General features: G+C 42.9%; 1 protein-coding gene across 1 annotated transcript in view; it reads right to left on the bottom strand.

The window, feature by feature from the left end:
• LOC309547200 (S-adenosyl-L-methionine-dependent tRNA 4-demethylwyosine synthase TYW1-like) overlaps positions 1–23,177 on the bottom strand; it is a 287,271-nt gene that overhangs the window by 203,757 nt on the left and 60,337 nt on the right. Inside the window, exons 6-7 of the mRNA XM_082246996.1 lie at positions 21,128–21,418; positions 14,733–14,855 (exon numbers count right to left, since the gene is read on the bottom strand). Coding sequence (XP_082103122.1) covers positions 14,733–14,855; positions 21,128–21,418 — 414 coding nt within the window. The remainder of the gene's footprint in view (positions 1–14,732; positions 14,856–21,127; positions 21,419–23,177) is intronic.

Genomic DNA, 23,177 nt, shown 5'->3' with positions numbered 1-23,177 from the left:
CCAATAACTTCTTGAGTATAGTATAATTTGCTCATAACATTGAAAATTCCATCACTTATTCCTGAATGCAACTGACTTCTGTTGCGTTTTTTATGTAATAGATTTTTGCTTGTTGGATGTGATATTTACTCATGGGATCATAACCCCTTGAGATTAAATACAATTTAGGCTGTATTAACAGCCCACAGCAAAAACTCAACAGCTTCATTCTGCTGCAGAAGAACCGGGGTGGGGTGTCACTGCAGGCTAGTTGTCTGCTACTTTAGTCTATATATTGGACATAGTTCTACTTAAAATTGAAAAGCAAATTATTCAATTCAGCTATTACTTCGCTTTAGACGTGTTCCTATTGGAAGTATATCACCAAAAATTACATTTTTATTGCAGGGGATGCCAGAACTCTGACTTGTACCTTAAGAAGACTTCTGGGAAAATTGGTGAACCAATCACACAAGCAGAAAATGTTTCTGGGGTGTGGTCAGTACACATTGTGCACAGAACAGCTCCAGGTAGCCATATTGCATTGCATTTTTAGAAAAATACAACAGCTGCAGATTGAAAGGAAAGGTCATTTTTAATAACATTCAATTACAATATGATTTGTGTTGCATTTGTATATGATTTATCGTTTTATTTATTTGCCTTTTCCCCACAAAAGTAGAGCTACCCTTTAGGACCAAGATCCACATAGCGCACAAATTTCAGGGAATTATTAACTAAGTCAGCGTAATTATATTTCATTATTTATTTTATATTGGAGGCAGTGTCATAGTGACTGATATCGCTGACTTAAAGCGGAGTTCCACCCAAAAGTGGAACTTCCGCTTTAGGGAGTCCTGACCCCCTGACATGCCACATTTGGCATGTCATTTTTTTGAGGGGGAGCGGGTACCTAGTTTTGACAGGTACCCGCTCCCACTTCCGCTCGGAGCGCCGCGGCGCCCTGAACAGAAGTTCTCCTCTCCCCCTCCCTCCCTGCAATCTTCTGGGACACGTCAGAGGTCCCAGAAGATTGCCGGCCAATCACGACGCGCAGCGCGACTCGCGCATGCGCAGTGGGTACCCGGCTGTGAAGCCGTAAACTATCACAGCCGGGTGCCCACAGCAGTGATGCCGGCGCCGAGGGAGAGGATCGAGGCTTCGGGCGGCCGCATCGCTGGACCGTTGGACAGGTGAGAGAATGGCTGGAACTCCGCTTTAATCGTTCACATTTCCTGACACTTGGGTACCCAAAACTATTCTCCTTTCAATAAGAAACAATTTAGTTTAAACAGAACTCAGACACTTTGGAATACAAGTCTGCACAAAATGTCAAGTTCCATTTAAAAACTGTTTTGTGATCTGTGTAATTTTCCACTTGGGAGAGACACAAACACAGCAAAACTCAGGGAAAAAAAACTTACTTTACACGTTCCCATTAAGTTCAAATTGCCTTTCAGCACATGCAAATGCCATCCACACTGCAATACCCCCAGAGGAGAACAAATTTCAGCATTTTATAAAGCAACTGACTGCTTCAAAAATGAATATGTAAAATTATCATTCTATAGGTATATCATGAAGTTAGGGAGTGGGAAAAAAAATTACTACTTGACAATTCAATCATTAGAATTTCTAGAATATCCAGCACCTGTGAAATCAGCCCCGGGTTGTTCTCTGTCAGAGCGAATACTGGCAGGAAGCCAGCTAGAAAGAAGCAATACAAATTACCTGGACAGTAATGTATATTAAAGCGATTGTAAAGTCTAGTTTTTTTGGGGTTACAAATAACAAACATGTTATACTTACCTGCTCTGTGGAGTGGTTTTGCACAGGAGTGGCCAGGATCCTCTTCTTCTCGGGTCCCTCTTCGGCACTTCTGGCCCCTCTCTCCTGTTCAGTGCCCAAGCCAAGCTGCAGCTTCCTGTGTCCATTCAGACACGGAGCTGCAATTTGGCCCTGCCCTCTCTCTCTCTCAATGACTCACTGAATATGAAAGCAGCAGGAGCCAATGGTTCCACACTGCCGTGTCAGCTAATCAGAAGAGAGAGTCTAACAGTAGAGATACCCTGCAACATCACTAGATAGAAATGGGCTCAGGTAATATTAGGGGGGCTTCTGCACACAGAAGGCTTTTCATCCTAATGCAACAAAACACGGAAGGCTATTCCCAGAAAAGGAATAAAAGGCCTGAGCAGAGTACGGGTAAATTACCCTGTAACTGCTTCCCTTGTGGGGAGACATGTGTGTTGGAGCTGAGAAGCAGTTACGGGGTAATTTAACTTTACTCTGCTCAGGCCTTTTATTCCTTTTTATTGGTCACAGTTGGGAAGTTAAGGGCTGATAAGACCTTTTTCCCCTCTATGCGAGACCCTTTGTTTTATATAAATAAAAAAATGTATTTTTATTTTTTTGGCCTCTATATACACAGTTCCCCTCTTTTTTTTGGGAGGGGCACAATTAAATTCAAGCAGGTTCGCCTCCTGTTCACTGTTACCCCTGCCCTTTGTGGTCCTGGGTCTGGGATCCGTCTGTCCATGGGTTGATGTCATTTACATAATCTAAATTCAGGACCACATGTGGATTTATAAATATATATGTTAAAAGGAGCTGTGGACTACTACTCCCCCTGAGAAAGACTAATTCAAGTCAAAACGTGTAGGGGTCTGGGGTCCTACATTTAGTTCCTTGTTACATATGCATGTATGTGATTCTACATCAGGCATATTGAGGATTTTTCATTTGTTGCCGTTTTATTCTTGAAAGCCATTTTTCATGTTTTGAATTCTTTGTATTTGTGAATTTATATAATAAGACCTTTATCTACATCCTTTGCTTCACTACTATTATACTTTATATTAATATATGATCCATACTTAAGCATCCCCAACATCCCATTCCCCTGTTCTTTCTTGGAGGCAGCCCCTAGCCGGGAATAGCCTTCCATGTGTTGTAACAATTCAGGGATGGATGCCATTTCAACATAGACCTACAAATCAAATTATCTAACAGCTTCCAAGATATCCTAATGCACAAAATGCATTAAAAAAAAAAAAAAAAAAAAAAAAAAAAAAAAAACACTTCTACCTTTTACAACCATTTTAAGGCTTGAGTATATAGGAGTTTGGAAAGATCTGTAAATACAGCAAATTAAGGCATTTGTTTGTTTTAGGCACACTTTATGCATTCCTCCAGAAATGCAAAGTTCACCATCCAGGAAATACTATAGGTTTTTGTAGATAGGACTAAGTAAAAGAAAAATGAGTACCAACATCCCAAATAGTCTATAGTTCAAATAGGTGTGTGTGTGGGGGGGGGGGGGGGGCTTTTAGGGTGCTCAGACACGAAATGACAAAACTTGTTGTTACGTATAAAAGATATAAAAACTTTCACCTTTCTCTCTTCCCACTACTTATTCTCTTTACCTCTTTCTTCATCGATTCATAATGCGAAACTGGAAGGACAGCTACAGGTACTTTCTAGTCCTGAATACTTCCTCCCATTACAGGAATTGTAGAACACCTCTTATTCTATGACCGATGTAGATCTCAACCTTATGACTATTGTCCTCAACGTTGTAATACACTGACTTGGCATATGTTCCATTTGGAATATTACAGTTTATTATGCCTGCAAGTGGTCTTCAAATAAAAAAATAAAAATATAGAAAAACAAACATTTTATCAAAAGTAGTATTAAAACATTCTATACAACCAAAATGTTTAGTGTATACAAATGGTATCATTCACGGCGCTTTTGTTTCCAACCGGTTTCGCCATATCAGTTTCTTCAGGAAAATGTGTGAAGAGTTTTACCAATAGACCAACAAAAATCATATGCATGAATACAGTATATAACAATTGCAGATACCCAAAGAAAAAGGCTGAGCTTAACCAAAATAATAGCTCCATACCTGTGAAAGTACAGAGCACGAAGATCAGTTTGGTAGTGGTCTATATTACGAAATGTAAATGTAAAGTGTTCTATATAGGAAAAACCAAGCGCCCTTTCTTCAAAAGAATCAGAGACCATGTGTCCCTGATTAGGAAAAAAAGATGGAAAACATCCATCAGTAGACATGTAGGACTTTATCATAAATTTTATTGGCTTCTATGCACTAGAACATGTCCAGAAACACGAATGGTGGGAGGGCTACAGACCGGAGATTACTACAAACGGAGACCCAGTGGATATATTCTTTACAGGCCACAAAATATCCCAGATTAAAAAAGGAAGGAATGAGCTATAAACCCTTATGCTCAAAAATGTGTCCGTTTTTACCATTTCCCTTTGTTATCTTTCTAGATACAGATGGTCTACTCTATCTATAATATCCCTGCAGAAATTTGGTACTTTGATGTAACATGTTTATATTTACTTCCTGTAAATTTTGTAATACATGCAAATTGTGTGGTTTTGGTAATATTTTTATATATTTTTGATATATAGCTGTAATTAAGCGGTGCAGATTTTTCATGCGGAGTTCCCATTTAACAATACAGAATATTTAATATTTTCTGTCACAGGGGACTGGCCATCTGTTGGCGGGGAGGGTCTGTGTGGCTATAGGTCCTCATAAAGACGCCGAGGTGCTCGGGGAGTGAGGTCAGTTTTGACCAGTCGGCGCTCCGATAGTAGTGACCTGGGCGCCACCCTTCCAAGGGCATCAGATGTGTTTTGGGAGCGGAGCCCCCTTTTCCCTCTGTTGTTCCAACCTGTAGAAATGTCCCCACCGGTCACATCTCCTCCTCCCCAATCCACCCTTCTGTCATCTAGGCAGGTGCGGACACCTTGTGATACCGCACCTTTTTGGGAGAGGTTTTGGATAGGGGATTGTCCATGCAACGGCTGGGCACCGCACCGCGCATACACGATCCCCTGCTTTGCGTCCGCATCTCGCATGGACGTCAGCGAGGTGGGAGGGTATAAAGAGGCCCACTAATACCCAGCTTGTCTGCTTGAGCACTAGGGACTTTCACCTTGTCACTCGGGAACTGTAGGTACTTCTAGGAATGGGTCTTGTCTGAAAGAGGGTGGGGGGGGGGTTATGTACCGCTGTGGCACTCCATCGTGGAGTAAGCTACTTCCTTTATTACCTTTTGCCTTTTTCGTTCATATAGACTTGAAGTGGCCTAAGGATCAGCAATGCCTGGATGTTGGCTTGTTGCACATTGAGAGGTTACTAGAGTGACCACATTAAAATGAGCAGTGCTTTTGAGTGCCATCTAGTGGATTTTGCTGGCTCTCTGTCTGTTACTTTGGCATATGTAACTAAAGCAGGATGGTCTGAGTTAATAGGTTATAAATACCCTAGGGCCTTCTTTGCTATGATGCTGTCAATACAGGTGTAACCTTTAGTTTGCTGGCCGCTTTTCCTCAATTCAGATGGTATGAGGGGTCCCAGGTGACAGACTCACTTTTATTAAGCGGATCTTCGTTTACTGGACTTCACAGGAATGGTGTTATTATTTAGGAATCTCTGCATGATTAATTAAGCTCAGCCTTTTTAATTAGGGTATCTGTAATGGTTATATACTGTATTTATGTATATGATGATTTTCATTGTATTTTTTTTTTGTCCATTAGTAAAACTCTTCACGTGTTTTCCTGAAGAAGCTGATATGGCAAAACCGGTTGGAAACAAAAGCGCAGTGAATACCATTACTATACACTGAACATTTGGTTGTATTGAATGTTTTTATACTTATTTTGATAAAATAAAAATGTTTATATATCTTTTATATGTAACAAAAAACATTTGTCATTTCGTGTCTAAGCACCTTAAAAGTCCCGCACCCCACAGCTTTTTGAACTATATCCAGGAAATACAGGATGCTCTAGAAAGTTAGAACTAAAGAGTTCCTGTGGTTCCAGGAGTGCAGTTGTCTCAAAGGATCTTTGTCAGTGGGACATGCAGAGAAGTCAGTTCAGGCAGCAGGCAGGGATGTGGTTAGCAAACAGGCGAAAGATTGGTCCAGGCAGCAAGCAGAAACGTGGTCAGACCAGTAGGTAGTAGGCAACAATAATGATGTAGCATGGATAAGGGACATTGCTGATGGCTGCACTGGCTCTGATGAAACTGGGGACTGGTGTGGCAGATATCAGAACATTGTTGCTGGCTTACACTGGTATGGTGAACACCTTTCCAAGAAAGGACAGCCAAGATGTAGGACTTGCCATCATGGAAATTTATAAATGTTATTCTACTCAAAAAGGTCCAAGTGGAATTGGGATTTCTACCATCTTTCAAATCAATAAAGGGAGTGGAGTCAGAATGATCAAAAAATCTGGATCTGAAGATACGAGAACCAGTTGTCTTGGTATGATTATAGTGGCTACCTTGGCAGGCCACCATGACAAGATGGTTCAGCAGTACAAAAACTGGTTTCCATAAGGCGGCCAATACACATTCAGCAATCTCAATGATACTTTTACATACTCCAACCGTATTGGATAAAGGAGGTAAAAACAACCACCACTCACAGCAGTTTTCCTTCAGATAGTTCTCAAATTGCTTCTTAAAAAGATCCAGACACTTTGAAAGCTCCAACAAAACTGGCACTATAGCCTGACCTCAGGAGCTCCAACAAAACTGGCACTATAGCCTGACCTCAGGAGTTTCACTGGCCCTCTAATGGCAAGAAATCTTCAGAAGGCGTTTTTTAAAATGTGATGAATCCATAAACAAAATTCTTTCTATATGTACCATATACACAGAAATGTAAATGTCACCACCCACTTTATTATACGCTTGACATTTTCATGTTTTGTTTAGAAGAGCAGGGTGGCAATGTAATGGTCACTAAAGAACAACAAGATGAAAGTAAAAAAAAAAAAAAAAAAAATATCTTTATTGAAAGCAAGGAGTAAAATGTTCCATAGCACTACCCATGCTTAATGGTTCAGTCCAGAACAGCCAGTTAATTCACAGCCGTTCAAAAATGTAAATACAGAGCAGTAACCATTTCCAGTGCGGAGAACAGAGCCAGAAACCGTGAGTTACTGATCTGTGTACCTGTCAAAAAAAAAAAAAAAGAAAAAAAGCACAAGAACCTGTCCCCATACAGTCCTCAGCCCCACCCAATTGCACCTGTCACCCAACAGTCACCTCATCAGTGCCCAGAAATTGCCACCCATAAAGTGCACCTGTCACCAGAGACTGCCATCAGTACCGCCATCGGTGACCATCGCCCGTCACCTGTCAAACCATCAATCACCGTCACCTGTCACCCCATCAGTCATCGTCATCTGTCAACCCATCAGTCACCTGCCACCCATCAGTGATCATCCGCAGTCAACCGTCCCCCAGCCCATCACAGCCAGCATGTCAAAAAGGATGTACAGCAGCGAGGAGGCCCTTCAGGTCCTCTCCATGACTGAAAAGAGCACCGGGGAGCTCTCATCAGTTTCCGAATCCAATTCGTAATTTGAAATCGCTAATCGTAGCGGATCAGAGATGGTCTCAGAGGAAGAATGGATCCTTCCTAAAAGGGCATGGCGCTCTGAAAAACAGGCAGCCACAAGGGATACACCCCAGGATCCTATGCCCAGGCCCAGTACCAGCACTGCCACCAGCGATACACCCCAGGAGCGAATGCCCAGGCCCAGCACTGCGGCATCACTCCCAATTTCAAATCCCCCCTACTACCAGCACTGGAGTGTCACATCCCCCAAGAGCCAGGGCCACTACCCACCTCCCAGATGCTCTTGCCAACACAAGATGGCTGCCCTCCAACTCAGGATCTGCAAGTATTCCCCCTTTCACCGCACAGCCAGGTGTGCAGGCCAATACCAAGAATTTCGCATTAATTGATTTTCTCCATTTATTTTTGCCCAACAATTTTCTGCAATTCATCGTGGACCAAACTAATCTCTATGCCAAGCAGTTTATTGTAAACAACAATCAATCATCCTATTCCCGTACACTTTCCTTTCTAGAATGTATTTTGTAGTGCAATTCTTGGTATGTACATGCTATGTGTTAGAAATATGAAGGGCCTTCAAAAATGATAGGTTGTCAGGAAATTAGATGTTTTTTTTTGTTCTCAGAATGCCTGACGGTGCTACTTGAATGTTGGGCCTCTGTATGTGGTCAGGCTATGTAAAAGTCTCACACGTGTGGTGTTGCCATACTCAAGAGTAGCCGAATGTTTTTGGGGTGCAATTTTTGCGATATACATGCAACCACTTACAGACCGCCTAAAGACTATATACGTCAGCCATTTAAAGCTAAATACTGGGGTTATGGCAGCAGATAGATGCCATAAACACTGTATTTTTTAAACGGCGGGCGGTCGGCTTTCAGATAAGGGTGGTCCCAGTGGCAGATTCTCCATCCCAGAAGCACAATATTTTCTATGGGCTGAGAAGGCGGGCCCCCATTTGCTCCTTCCCTGATTGTGGAAGGAATGTACTCTCCTCCCCCCGTTATAACCTTAATGGGGTCATCCAGGGTAGCCCCAAACAGGCGACCGCCTTGAAAGGGAAGATCAATGAGAATTTTCTTAGAGGCTTGGTCTGCAGACCAATTCTAAAGCCACAGTACACGCCTAATCACCACCACTGAAACAGAAAGTTTGGACAGCACAGGAGCTGTATCCAAAGCTGCATCACAAACAAACTGCAGCCCATGGACCAACTGGTCAGTTAAATCAACATAAGCAGCAGGTACCTGCTCACCCCCCAGGTCCTGGCGCAAAAGCTTGGCCCATTCAGTTAGAGCCTGAGACACCAGGGCTGAGGGAAAGACTGACCGCAATGTCGAACCAGCCATAGTAAACATGCCACATACCACAGCCTCCACTTTCCTGACAGCCGGGTTCTTAAAGGACAGGGATTCCTCGACTGGGATCATGGTAGCTTTGTTCAACCTGGAAACCGGAGGGTACACCACTGGTGGACTAGTCCACTTTTTTTTTTAAAAGTGTCTCCAAAAGGGTAATTTTGGTTGTTCCCATTCCTTACAGGTAAACCCGTCAAAATAAGGCACATAAGGAAACATCTTTGGAGTGCGAGGTGACTTATGCATACCAAACACAGCCACGTCAGTGGCTACATCAGCCGCAATCTCCATTTTATAAAAAGTATCACGCACTGCAGTGATGAGTGAGTCTACCAGTCTTTCACTGCTGCGACTATGGAGGAATCATCATCACTATCGGATGGATCTAGGGGTGTAAAATTAAGCCCCCCTGGATGGGCCATGTCCACGGCGGCATCAGGCTCAGAATCAGATGAAACCGATTGAGCAGGAAAAGGCAGGGGGGGGCGCTTCCTCCTGGGTCTTTGCCCACATGCCACTTCCACCCGGGACACTAAGGACTTCATGACTGCCCTCAGTGGGGTTCCGAGGGACCTGCCACCTCCATGAGGGGGTCAGTGGGGGAGATGTGATCCTGAGGCTCCATAAAGGAAAGGAAGACCTTGCAGTACAAAAATGATCTTTTGGCACCACTAAAGGATCCCCCCCCCCCAAAGCCTACGGTACCCATCAGCAGAGAGATAACAGGGGCCCCACCCTAACAGGGACCCCACCCTACCGTTCGGAGGAGCGCAGAGAATTCAGACCCAGCATCACCATGGACACCATCCCTGTTCATATGTCTGGGGCACAGGAAGAGAAAAACGGAGGAGGAAGAGGAGGAGCTTCAGCATCCCCACGAGGCTTCGGTCGTCTCCAGCATTTCCAGGACCAAGGGAAAATGGCCCCCTTGACATCGGGCTACACAAACATTGCCGCCAACCGGAGACCAGCCAGACTAAGGGAAAATGGATGCCATCAGCTACAGCATGCTGTCAGGATCTTTTCTGTGCACTCTGCAATGCAGCACCCTCTGCAAGGGCTCCCCCCCGAAAATAGGACACACGTTAGGGGAGACCCCGCTGCGCACTCTGCACTAGGACCCCCTGCAATATACCCACACTACAAACAGTGGGGTTATGCACCTAGGTGTCTCCTATACCGGAACCCCTCCAGACTACCAGGGCAGGACACACTATCCCAGGACCCTTACAGAGTGCGGATAGCGGAGGGGAGACCACAGGGGTTTCTGCTGCATCCTCTGCCCTGGGACCCCCACCAGACTCCAGGTCAAGACAGGGGGAGAAGGGAGTGGGGTAGCCCAGCTTACTGAGGGATTTTTAAGGATGGGGGAGGGAACCTGCAGGCAGGTCTGACCGTCCCTAGAGGCTTCCCACATCTACCCCAGAAATAAAAAAGCCAAAAAGGGGGGACTGTACTTAACCCTTCCATGGTTTGGGTAACGCTCCAGACAGAATCCTCCCCACCGAAGTAGGGGAGCTGTCAGCCAAGGAACCATTGCAACTCAGACCCAAGCCCAGTCATATGCGACCCTGCGAAAGATTTAACTCACGGACCAGCTTCTGTCCGTGAGGCTATGTCGCAGCCGACCTAGCCCATAGCTGGGGAGGGGGACCACTGGATCTAGAATATCCAGCCTGGCAGTTGATTGTAGATCTTTTGAGTGAAAAAACAAAAGATGTAAGGAAGGAGAAAAAAAAAAAAAAAATTGCTAGGACCAGAGATCCCAGCCGGGAGCCTAGTTCCTTACTCCTGACTAGACAGATTAAAAAACTGATTACCTAGAACAGAGGGGGGGGGGGGGGATTTATATATCAAGCTGAGGACGACCCATGGGCGTAGCCAGGCGTTTTTTGTTCTGCCTAGTCCTACTCCTGGAGGAGGAAATATAACCAAGTAGGTAGGATTTATAGAGCGCTGTGTCTGTCAAACGAAAGAGAATAATATTTTTTAATTCTCACTGGCTGCATTCCTGCAGCCAATGAGCAATACTGTGATAGAGATTGGTCACAGCTATCACATGATTTCTGGGAATAGCCTTACACCATGTTATCTCTGTGACCGATCACAGAGTAGTAAACAATGATGCCAGGAGAGAACATCTTGTTTAATACAGTCCATGTGATGGCAGATTGGCTACAATAAACTTATAATACCAGGGCCACCCACAGTGGCCTGGCAAAGCTATCAGCATGCGCCACTGTGCACTGCTAGAGAGCACGCACAAGCAGTGGATACAGGGGACGTATGTGTACGTCCACCCATAAATTGGTACTTTTCCTGTCTAGGTTGTTTTCCTGTCTAGGCTGTTTAGGTACATGGGCCGGATGCAAAGCGGTTAAGATTACAAAGGTTTAGCTGGGACTTCCACTTTAAAGAATAACTTGACCCTTGGTTAAAAAAAAAAAAAAAAAAAAAAAAAAAAAAAGTAACACCAAAAAGGCACCATAGGAAATATTTAGCCATGCCAATCCACAAAACAATTTACAAAGAATAAAAAGCCTGCAATTCGCTTTTGTTGTTTTCCTCTCCGTTCCTGTCTTTGTGTGACTGACAGATCATCTGGGTGCTTCCATCAAAATACAGCTTCCTCCACTCTGGAACCAGGTATTATAGTTGAGCACTGCACCCAAGAACTAAACACTAGCTTAGATGATAACTGGACCCGACTTTCCTGAAAATTCACACAATACATGCTACACAATCAGGTGAGAGCTTTATCACATTATCCTAAAAAATTCAAACTGTAAACAGTAATAGTAGTACATCTAATACACAGCTAAAAAACAGGAAGCTAACCACTAGTCACCTAACAGCTAGTATAAACACAAACATTCAGCAACCAATACTAGCTAACAAAAAAAGGGGACTCCATTAACAATTGGGATTTTCACCTAGAAGGCACACAATGGGAGGATGGTACAATGATCCTAGTCCACTCCAAAAAAAAAAAAAAAATTCCCGGGCACACCTCCCAAACAATAGAGCCCATAGTAGGTAGGGCAAGAGGCTATCCTACAGTCCTCCAAAAGCCCCAGTCTCAGGTTAAGTCTCTCACAGTGGCCATTTTCACTATGGGCAGATTAATCCATCCACATGCCACATTGTACATCTTCTAAGCATGGCCCTCACTCCTGTCACTTTTTTTTTTTTTTTCTTGATGTCAGGAAAGCTTGTCAGAAGTGACTAATGTGCCTAAGTGTACACTATTGGGGGGGGGGGGGTATGCTTTGTACATATTGCATGTCGGTGGTGTACAACCATTTTAACCATTTCCTAAATTAGTTATATGCACAGCATGCCATAAATTAAACCTATTCCATTTAGTAGTGTGCATAGGTTTGTTCTCAAACAAGCCATCAAATGACTGGCGTCACTGCTGATTAGATGTACAGCACTACAGCAGATGCAGCTCAAACAGACCCCAACTTGACAGCTTCCTTAGATGTAAAGGATAGGAGGGTGTTATTCCACTTTAATTTCAGGTGATGAATACATTTATAAATGCACATGCAATGGAAACATATGCGGAAGTCATTATTCATAAAACTCAGATGACAAAACATAAAATTGAAATCAGTGTGCATATTAAAGCCTTCACCTATTTGATAAACAGGCCCTGAATCATAATTTGCTAAAATAGAAATCAAGAAACTAAAACTGCAGAAAGTAAAGCCATTGGGTGAGGAGGAACTAATAAACTAAACTGAGCTTCAAAAGATGATGGAGTGGTTTAAAGAAGGCAATTATTCAGAGAAGTTTTGCTTTTGACAGTATTACATTAGTCCATTCATAGGCGATGAGCAATGCAGTCAATTTCTTTATTGTAAGGCACATCACTGTTCACCTAAGGTAGCTCCACTTCTACTGACATCTAGTGGACAAATAAAAAAAAACTATGCAAAGTTCTCTTAATGAAAAGGAAATCACCAACACATTTGTAAATGGCACAAATGTATCCAAATCAGTAACAGTCAATAAAATAGAGTTTTACTGATATCCTAGCAACAGCTGGCTATTACCAGACAGTGCATACTTTTGAAATCCCACTTATCAAACATGTAAACTTGGCTTTAACGTTTTTAAAATGGGATCCCTATATATACAGCTGCAAAGGTTTCTATCATTGAACCGACTAAGAATTTGATGACATCTAACCCAGTTGCAGTATTAAGAGTGTACCCAAGAATATAGTCTGTCAAAACTTATCAAGGACTATAGCTATAAAACATTGGTTGATGGTTAACATGCTCCTACTACCTAAGCATATATGTTAACTTAGGTGGACAAGAACGCCCAGACAGACAAATTCCAGACAGGGCAAATTTTTTATTTTTTTTGATTGAGGAATCATTTATTTTATATCTATAGATAGCTTTATTTATAATTAATAGAAAAAAAAAAAAAAGTACCAAGATACAAGTAAAGATTGATAGAAGTCTCATATCCTTGGCATTATAATCAGAACATTATGGATAGCCTTAAAAGTGGAAGTTCACCCTAAAACTAAAATCTCCATATCTACTTGCATCCACAATCCAAGACTAACCTATGTAGCCCTGTAAAGCAAAAATCTCTATACATACCTTTTCTGAAGCCGCTCCGGTCTGGTCTCCAGTGACGGAAGCTCTGTGCATAAGACAGCCAACAGCTGGGGAGTGAGGTCACCCATTGAGTCATTATGGGGCTTCCGTTGTCGGCTGCCTCTTCTGCACACTTCCACACACAGAAACCACTGGAGACAGCTCAGCGTATACAGATTTCTTCTTTATAGGGCTAGATAGGTTATTACTCTTGTATTTTGGATGCAAGTAGATTTAGAGATTTTAGTTTTAGCCTGAACTTCGACTCTAACCCAACAGTTACACTAGTAATTGCAAACTCAGGTTGTGACTATATACAAAAAGACCTAAAGGCAAGACAAAAAAAAATCATCCTTTTAATTATTGTATGGACATCCATTGTACTTTGAATATTAGAAGATATTAGCACTTTTGCCTGTTGTCAGACTATTTGAAATTACTGAGCTCCTTTAATTCAATGCATGTTATTGAGTGAACTGTGCATATGGTAGCAAACACATAAGGAATCACAATATCAGGTAAAAGGTGAAGGTGGACAATTACACTGAAGCACAGACCTTGAACAAGTATGCAGATCAGGAGTTCGGTCTTCATGGTTATGCCTTTGTGTGCTTGTTCTGTGCCAATGATTTAAAAAGCTTTGAAGACAGATTCCAGTAGCTAGTATTTTCAGAAGTAATGGTAAACAAATGCAGCCTTAAAGCGGAGTTCTGGCCACTTTTTTTTTTTTTTTTTTTAGCAAAAAATACCCCTAGAATAGTCAGGGCTAGTGCATTTAAACAACTATATCCTCTAAACTGTCCCCTGTTTAGTATACATGCAGCATGAATTACTTACCTTATGAAGTTCTTGTCCAGCGCAGCCATCCGCGGTGTGGGCAGCTGAAGCCGCAATGTCCCTCTTCCTGGATTTCACAAGTCCCAGAATGCTATACCCTCGTCACTTCGAGGGCAGGCGCATAATCCCACAGCTTCCTGCGCATAAGCTGTTCTCCATCCATAGGGAGAGAATGACGTGCCTGCACTGAAAGTGACGAGGGACACCGGAGCAGGCGCATTGACTCCTGGGATTGATGACACTCATCTCCCAGGAGTCAATGCAAAGCAGGAAATTACGTCGGCAGCCGCATAAGGAGGAAGTGAAGTTATTCTTCATTAAAAATAAGGTAAGGGAACATAGAAAAAAATAAAAAATAGCCAAATCGGGTTTAAAAAGGGATATATGTATGCATGATGTGAAGTGTAAAATTAGGGTGGAACTTCGCTTTAAATAAATAAAGAAAAAAAAAAAAAAGGAATTTACTAAACCAATTGTGCCTTTATTTTTTGGAAACCTATATGCAACATTACCTTTGATTTCTTCATGTTGCTCATGACTTTCCCCAGATCTTCTACATCAATTAGACCACTGCCTCCAGCTTCTTTCTCCCCTTCAGATTCTGACTCACTGGTGGTTTCATAAAGCACCTCCTGCTAAAGAAACAGACCAATAAAGTTGTGTGAAAAGCCATCTATGAAGAATGGGGTATCATACTCAAGTGATAAATATCAGAACAATCAGGGACATCAAGCTAATTAGCAACGCAATTATTCACAAAGGCTGCTTCTCTTTCAGCATAGACTATGCAACGGGTTTGCAGACCTGTACAACCCTATTCCTGAGCAACCAAGTGCAATAGTTTGCAAAGTTGAAAGATTACTGAAGAGAAGTAAGAAATTTAACTACTTAAGGAACAGGCCTATTTCTGACGTATGTTGTTTACAAGTTAAAATCAGTATTTTTTGCTAGAAAACACCACCAAACATTAAATTATTTTTTTTAGCAGAGACCCTAGAGAATAAAATGGAGATAGTTGCAATACTTTGTGTCAAACTATATTTGCACAGCGGTCTTACGAACGCATTTTATTATTTTTTTTATTAAGTTTTTTTTCTCCAAAAAAAAAAAAAAAAAAAGAAAAAACAGTAAAGCTAGCCCGAATTTTTTGTATAAGGATTATGTTATGCCAAGTAAATTAATACCAAACATGTCATGCTTTAAAATAGCGCACGCTCGTGGAATGAAGACAAACTTGTGTACTTCTCTCCATAGGCGACACTTTTAAAAAATTTTACAGATTACCTGTAGAGTTAGAGGAGGTAGAATTATTGCTCTCGCTCTAACGATCAAGGCAATACCTCACATACGTGGGCACTTCTGTGCACAAGCTCTGAGGGACAGGGGTGCTTTTATTTATTTTACTTTATTTTTATACTGTCCCTTTAAGAGCCGATTCCCACTACTCCGACTTAGGACGTGACTTGTGTGCCCTCAAGTCGCCCAAAGTCTCTTGTCATTACAAATTCAATGTAAATGAATGTGAGCCGTCTTAATATGCACTATTGAAGTCACTCCGACTTCAGAAAAGGTTCCTGTAATACTTCAAGGTGTCCTCTATCTGACTTGTGCACATAGACTTCAACTGGAGTCGCCTCTAAGTCGGATCCTTATCCATTTTCAAGCGACTTATCAGACTTTCCAGGAAGAAGAAAAAGATTAGCCAGGCATTCCCCACAGACAGAGTCACGTCTCTTCAAAGTGGGCGCTAAAGTCGCTCCTTCATGGGGCGACTGAGTCGGAGTAGTGTGAACAGGCTCTATTTATTTTGATCACTTTTATTCCCATTACAAGGAATGTAAACATCCCTTTAATAGAAATAAGCACAGCAGGTCCTCTTTATTGTGAGATCTGGGGGTCAAAAAGACCTCACATTTACACTTAAAAGCGAAGAAGAAAAAAAAAAAAAAAAGAATGGGCCCTTTAAGACCATTAGGGAGAAGTAACATTGCTCCAATGCTCCAAGGGCATTTGAGTGGGGGCCATCTTGCCCTCACTCGACTTCCTGTCCATCACTACAGCAGATCGGATAGTTTCCCACTAGGGCTGCACGATATTGGAAAAAAAAGTACATTGTGATATTTTTTTGTTCAACGATATATATTGCGATATTGAGAGGAAATCATGAAAGTATTGCAGCAGCGCAGCCTTCTTCTGATTGTAATTGCAGCCTTCTTCTGATTGTAATCGCAGCCAGGGCAGGCCAGGGTTAATGCTATTGTAGGGATTGAAAGTGACAGTCAGTGTGGATTAGGCACAGTCGGGACTCACAGTGGTGGCAGGAGGTAAAGATCACAGCCTGACATGACATCCGTCCAGTCCCACACGTTCGACGGTGTACTGAACTACTCCGTGAACTGACTCAACTCTTCACTCTGAACTGTTACAATACAAGCTTGTTTCCAGTTCTTCAGTGTCCGTGTGCTGGGAGCCGCTGATTGGTTACAGGGAGGAGCTGAGCTCCTCACTCTAGGATCATATTACCATCAGCTGGAGCACTAGGCTAGCTGCAGGCAGGTAGACTGAACGTGTGGGACGGATGTCAGGCTCTGTTCTGCTACAACCACTGTGAGTCATCCCGAGTCCTGACTTCTCCCTGCCTAATGCCTATGCATTCTTCAGCGATGTGACTATTGCCCCCGCCCGCAGCAGGATAGTAGATATCACATTGACTATCGTTCAGCCCTAGTTTCCGCCACTGGAGGGATTTGTTTAAGGAAAGTCTTCCATAATATACTAGCATATTATGCCCTTAACTTGCACGAAATTTAGTTTTTTTTTTTTCTTAGGCAAGTTTACTACCGCTTTTGCCGACTGCCTAATTGTAAATTTACTTTGACATTTAATACCGGGGTTATGGCAGCAGCTAGATGCCATAGTCCCAATATATTTACAGTAGACGGCCAGCTTTTCAATAAAAATAGTCCCAGAGGCAGATTTGCAGCAGAATAACTTTTATAGGCGGCGTCTGGTGCAGTGTGACAGCGCCTGCCTGCTGACAGCTAAGCTTTACAGCATGATCAATGCATCCATATGAGCCTCTTCAATATTCCCTTTCCCCATCCCAACCCCCTAAATACTGCTCATTCACTTTCTGGCCTTAAAAAAAAAAAAAAAAATGAAAAAAAAGAGCATAAAATACTCTTCTTAAAGTGGTTCTAAAAGTTAAAAACTGAACCTTTTGTACTCGCCGTAAAATCCCTCCCACTTATAGCACCAGCTACAGGAGTTGGACACTAGGCAGAAAATAACTGCTGTCTATGGACAGCCCTAGCTGGTATAAAACCCCCTCTGTGCTATAGGCAAGACAGTTAGTCATAAAGCAGTGTAAAAAAAATAACCTTAATTAGAGGAGAGGTGCTGTGTCCATCTATGAACTCGGAGAAAGGAATTTGGTGGAGAGTACAAAGAATGCCGCTTTCTCTTACACTCCTGACAGACACAGCTCTTCTATTCTTTGACAATAGAGACATCCCAAAGCAGTGCCCCAATGAGGGGTGGGCAAGCCAAACATCTGGAGCAACAAGGCAAACCTACCAACCACCCAAACCACCACCTATGGAGCAACAAGGAACCTTAAACAGCATCCTACAAACCCTTGCTACCAAAACAAGCACTTGAAGCTACAAATCGCAAACCTTTTAAAATTTTGTTAAAGTATGCACAGAAAACAAAGCAGTCACCTGGCAAACCCAAGACACAGATGCCTGATGTCAGAATGCCGAAAAAGCACTAATCGCCCTAGTGGAGTGTGCCATAACAGGAAAGGGAAAAGCCTGCTGAAGCCAACAGGAAACCATGGCAGAGCAAGGCCTTTTATTGGGCCATCTGAGAAAGAGAAAAAAACAAAACAAACACACACACACACACACCTTCAAAAGGAGGCTGTAGCACACAAACAAACATGCACTGCCCGAACCGCATACCTAGGGTGTGATGGCCATCGACATAACGATGGAAGGACATGACACATCTGACATCACCTCTGCATAAAAGGAAAAAGCAGCGATGGGAGAACTACCTTATTCATGTGCAAAACCAGATAGGGAGACTTGCAAGAACTTTTTATGAACGTAAACAGGGGAATCTCTCCAAAAACCTCAAAGGGAGGATTCTGGGGGAACTAAATTCAAATCCCACTGTGGCAACAGGGAACACAGGAGGCACCACATGGAAAGTTTCTTCGATGAAGGTACAAATCAAAGATTGTTAGCCAAAGGACGTGGAAAAAAGATTGAATTCCTGCAGGGAGTGCATGTTATCTCAACGTTGTCCATCAGTGCAGAATGAGTCTCCACTCAAATGTGCAGGTCGTCCAGGTGCTCATTCACAGCAATCTCCCATTGTCTTAGTAAGAACTGGGGCCAACACTTTAGTGAATACCTGGCGCAGAGGTCAGACAAAAAGGGAGCACAACAAATCGATAATGTGCTTCCTCAACTGTGAAGCATAAGAAATGCTGAAAAAAAATGGGAACATGCAGGTATGCATCTTTTTTTTTTGCAAATATATATTTATTAAGAACAACCGGGTACAGGCATAAAATGCATAAGAGGAGTGCAATAGGAGCAAGTCGGGAAACAACAACATAAGCCACAGAAGAACAGTACTGCAAGGCCATGAAGAGTTATTAGCAACGGCAGATTAAATGTAATTCCCACAAGAGGAACAGACTAAAGCATCCCTCCTTGTAGGTATCCTATAAGAATCACGCCCCAGCGAGGAGTTTATCAGATGTTATACGTCTCCCCTTCCGAAACACTAAAGGACCCGGAAGGTCGTTACCGGTTGGTAGTGGGTACCATCGAAGGATACAAATGTATACATTTCCAATTGCACCCCAAATAAAGAGCAAGCAGGATTTTTCGAATACATGACAAACATTAAAGCCCTATTTACAGGGCACCATCATTTTTGGAGGAGACTCCAATATGGCATTTGATCTCTTTGGATAAATCAAGTAAGGGGCTCCCGAAATCAAAAAACGCACCGCCCCCCAGACAAAGCCTAAAAATAGCGAAGGTTCTTCACACTATTACAGGTAAGTATTAGAGGAGCGGAGGGGGCTGCTGCACACAGAAGGCTTATTTCAATGCATAAGGATAAAGAAAAGCCTTCTGACTTTACAAATCTCTTTATCGGGGGAACGGACCACAAAAAAAAAAAAAACTGCCAGGTGTTCTAATCCCTCTCCACTCTTTCCAAAACAAAAAATAATAATTTTGCCTTTAGTTCTACTTTAAGTGCAACCAACCAGAAATTTCCTATAAACTGGTCTGACTTTTTCAAAGAGAATGCAAATTGATTCACTGGTTTGCTGCAGTTTAACCACTTCCCACAAAACCGATGTACCTGTATTTCAGTTTAAAGAATTGGTTGTACCAGGGTGATGCCTGCAGCTAGAGGCATCACCCAGTACTGTTTTCTAGAGCCGGCGGTCAGCTTGCTGGTGTTAACAACCGATGTGGCTAAGGAGCTGCTCTGCCATTATCACAAGGAGTGGGAGGGGACAGTTACGAGTATGCGCAATTGGGAGTTAAGTAATTTTCTAGCAAAAAATACTGATTTTAAATTGTAAGCAACAATTGTCAAAATAGGCTTAGTCCTAAAGCGATTGTAAAGTCTCAACACAAAAAAACCAAACAAGCATGTTATACTTACCTGTCCTGTGTAGTGGTTTTGCACAGGGCAGCCTGGAACCTCCTCTTCTCGGGTCCCTCTTTGCTGCTCCTAGCCCCTCCCTTAAGTCAAGTGCCCCCACAGCCAGCTGCTTGCTATGGGGGCACCCGAGCTGAGCTGCAGCTCCGTGTGTCTAAATACGGGGCAGCCATTTGGCCCTGTCCCCTCTCTCTCCTGATTGACTGACTGACAGCCGCGGCCAAAGAACTCATGGACATTGCTGGACAGATGGGGCTCAGGTAAATATTAGGGGGTGATTGGGAGGCTCCTGCACACAGAAGGTTTTTAATACGAATGCATTAAGATACAACAAAAAACCTTCTGCCTTTACAACTCCTTTAACCACTTGCCTACTGGACACTTAAACCCCCTTCCTGCCCAGGCCAATTCCCCGCTTTCGCACTTTGAATGACATTTGCGGTCATGCAACGCTGTACCCAAATGAAATTTTTATCTTTTTTTTTTTTTTCAAACAAATAGAGCTTTCTTTTGGTGGTATTTAATCACTACTGGAGTTTGTATTTTTTGCTTAAACATTAAAAAAAACAACATTTTGGGGGGAAATTTTTTTTTATAGTTGGTAATAAAATTTTGCAAACAGGTAATTTTTCTCCTTCATTGATGTGCGCCGAGGCAGCACTGATGGGCCCTGATAGACAGCACTGATGGGCACTGGTAGGTGGCGCTGAAGGGCACAAATAGGAGAGACTCATGGGCAATGATAGGTGGCATTGACGGGTGGCAATGATAGGCACTGGTGACACTTATGGGCAGCACTCATGATGGGGCACTGGTAGGTGGCACTGGTCGGCACAGATGCCCCTCTCCTCTTCGAGACCGATGTCTCTGAAAGCAGCAGCTATCAGCTTTTTTTTTCTCCTCACGCTGACAGATGATCATCGGCTGCTGTTTACATCACATGATCAGCTGTCATTGGCACATAAGGGACTGGCCCCTTACTCCGATCAGCAGAGTCTCAGACTAAGGGAGCGCGCAGGCAGCTCATGCACGGGAGGATGTACATGGACGCCCTCCCAGCAATTAAGGTGCGCGCTGTAGCCATCTTTCGGCTATAGCCCAGACGGGAAAAGGTTAAAAAGAAAAAGTAAAAAATAAAGTGCTTATGAGTAGACAAGCTACTTATTCCAGAAGAGACTTGCAAGATTCTTTTTGGGTTTTGTTAAATTACCTCAGAGTCGTCATGTTCAGAGTCGCTGTGTTTATTATGGTCTCCATCCACTGTAGCAGCACCATGCTCTCCCTTAGATTTACATTTGCGCTTTTTACATTTCCCGCTGCAGGTTTTCTTTTCCCCTTTTAGCAAAGCCTGCAGCCTGTGGAGGAATTTCAATTTCCAGGCTCCGAAGTCTGCTTCCATACTGCCTTGTTTACTGTTCACTACATTGCAGTCTCCCTCGGTGCGAGTCATTATGCGGGTAGCACTCAGCATCCACAGCCACTTATCAATATTTTTACCAACCTGTGATAGAAAAGAAAAAAAAAAAAAAATTACTGTATCAGCTAAAATATATAAATCGTGCTTAGTGTGGGTATAGGAAAGTAGGCTCGGTGACTATGGCCCTTTACATTTACACAATTTTTTTTTTTACCTGTGCAGCCAGAAAAGCGACAGTTCCCGATTAAACAATTTAACTTCATAGTTCAGCAAATTAGCTTCTGATATTGTACATCCTATATATCACCCCTCTGTGTCTCAGAAGAATAGCTGGCCAAAAGCACAAATACTTGATAAAACCATGACGCTATATTTATTTCAATTGTGTATTTAGCAGATTTTACCTTGAAATTCTACCAATTTGTATTCCAGTCTATATACTTGAGCGTCTATCATTGTTTTCTAAACTCACATTTAGGAGAAGTACCAGCCCCCCTCACCAAAAAAATTAAAGTCAACAGCTACAAATACTGTAGCTGTTGACCTTTAATATTAGAACACTTACCTATCAAGGGATCTAGCAGGGTCGGCACCCCAGCCAAATTTTCAATCGTCTCTCGGTGCTGCCGCCACCATTAACTGTAGGGGAAACCAGCAGTGAAGGTGTGCGGCTTCACAACAGGTTCCCTGCTACACATACGTGAAGCACGCGTCGCTTTGTTGATGGCCCAGTGGCGGGAAAGGAGGCGGGCCAAACTTCCCAGGGGACCTTGCTGCGGCGAGGGCACCCTGGAAGTGGGGACGGGTACCTGTTAGAACAGAGGTAAACAAGCCGAGCTTCACCTTTTGGGTGGAGCTCAGCTTTAAGCAAGTTTCCTTTATATTTTTCAAAACAATATAATTGTGCAAGTGTTTAGGTTTGACCTCATATTATATGATTTTGGTAAATCTAAAAAGGAAAAATTTTATAGCGTATGGTCCGCTTTAATTCTAAAATTCCTAGAACTTTATCCTAGACATTTGGACACAACACTTGTGAAGGACAGTTTGTAGTTTGAGTCACACAAGCACTTGAGTGTACTTATTCAGCCTATGGAGCAGACTTCCACTAAAGCCAGCCGTTGACAGATCGAAATGCTGAACAGGACAAATTTCAATCCATGCATGGTATGGGCAGGCTGGATGTACTGAAGTCAATCCTTGGACTGACTTCAATTTAACCAGCTGGTTGATTTTTTTTCATGGGATTAATGCCGGTGTTCTGTCGAATAGTGCATCCTGTCGAATAATGCAGCCAACAAGATCTGCACATGCACAGTACGTAACGTCACTCCAGTTGATCTCTATTGATCAGCCGGAATTAAGTCAACACTGCGCATGAGCAGAGGCATTATACGACAATCTGCAAAGTGGAGGGAGAATCAAATTGTCAGATTCTGCCTTACTCTCTCTGCGCATGCACGAGACTTGAGCGATGTCTTCAGTGGAGTCACAGGCAGAATACTATTTTTGGGTGGATTTGGGTGTGTTGTAGAGCGGATTCCATTGCTCGATTCTCGAGCATGTGCAGAGAAAAAGGCAGAGCCTGACAATTAGATTCTCCCTCCGCGCTTTTCAGATCGGCGGATAATGCCTCCGAAAATCTGCACATGTGAAGTGTTGACGTCACGCCAGCCGATCAATTGATCAGCTGGAGCGACGTTATGTACTTCGCTTGTGAAGACCGTCTGAGGCATTATCTGACAAGATGCACTATTCAACAGAACACAGGAAGCTATAGCCGCAAGCAGTCATCAATGTATTCGGACGGCTTGGAAACCTCCTGCTGTCAGAATACAATAGC

The sequence above is a fragment of the Pelophylax lessonae genome (assembly GCF_965119305.1).
Source record: "Pelophylax lessonae genome assembly, chromosome: 2".
NCBI lineage: Eukaryota > Metazoa > Chordata > Amphibia > Anura > Ranidae > Pelophylax > Pelophylax lessonae.
This window is presented reverse-complemented; position numbering and strand designations above follow the sequence as displayed.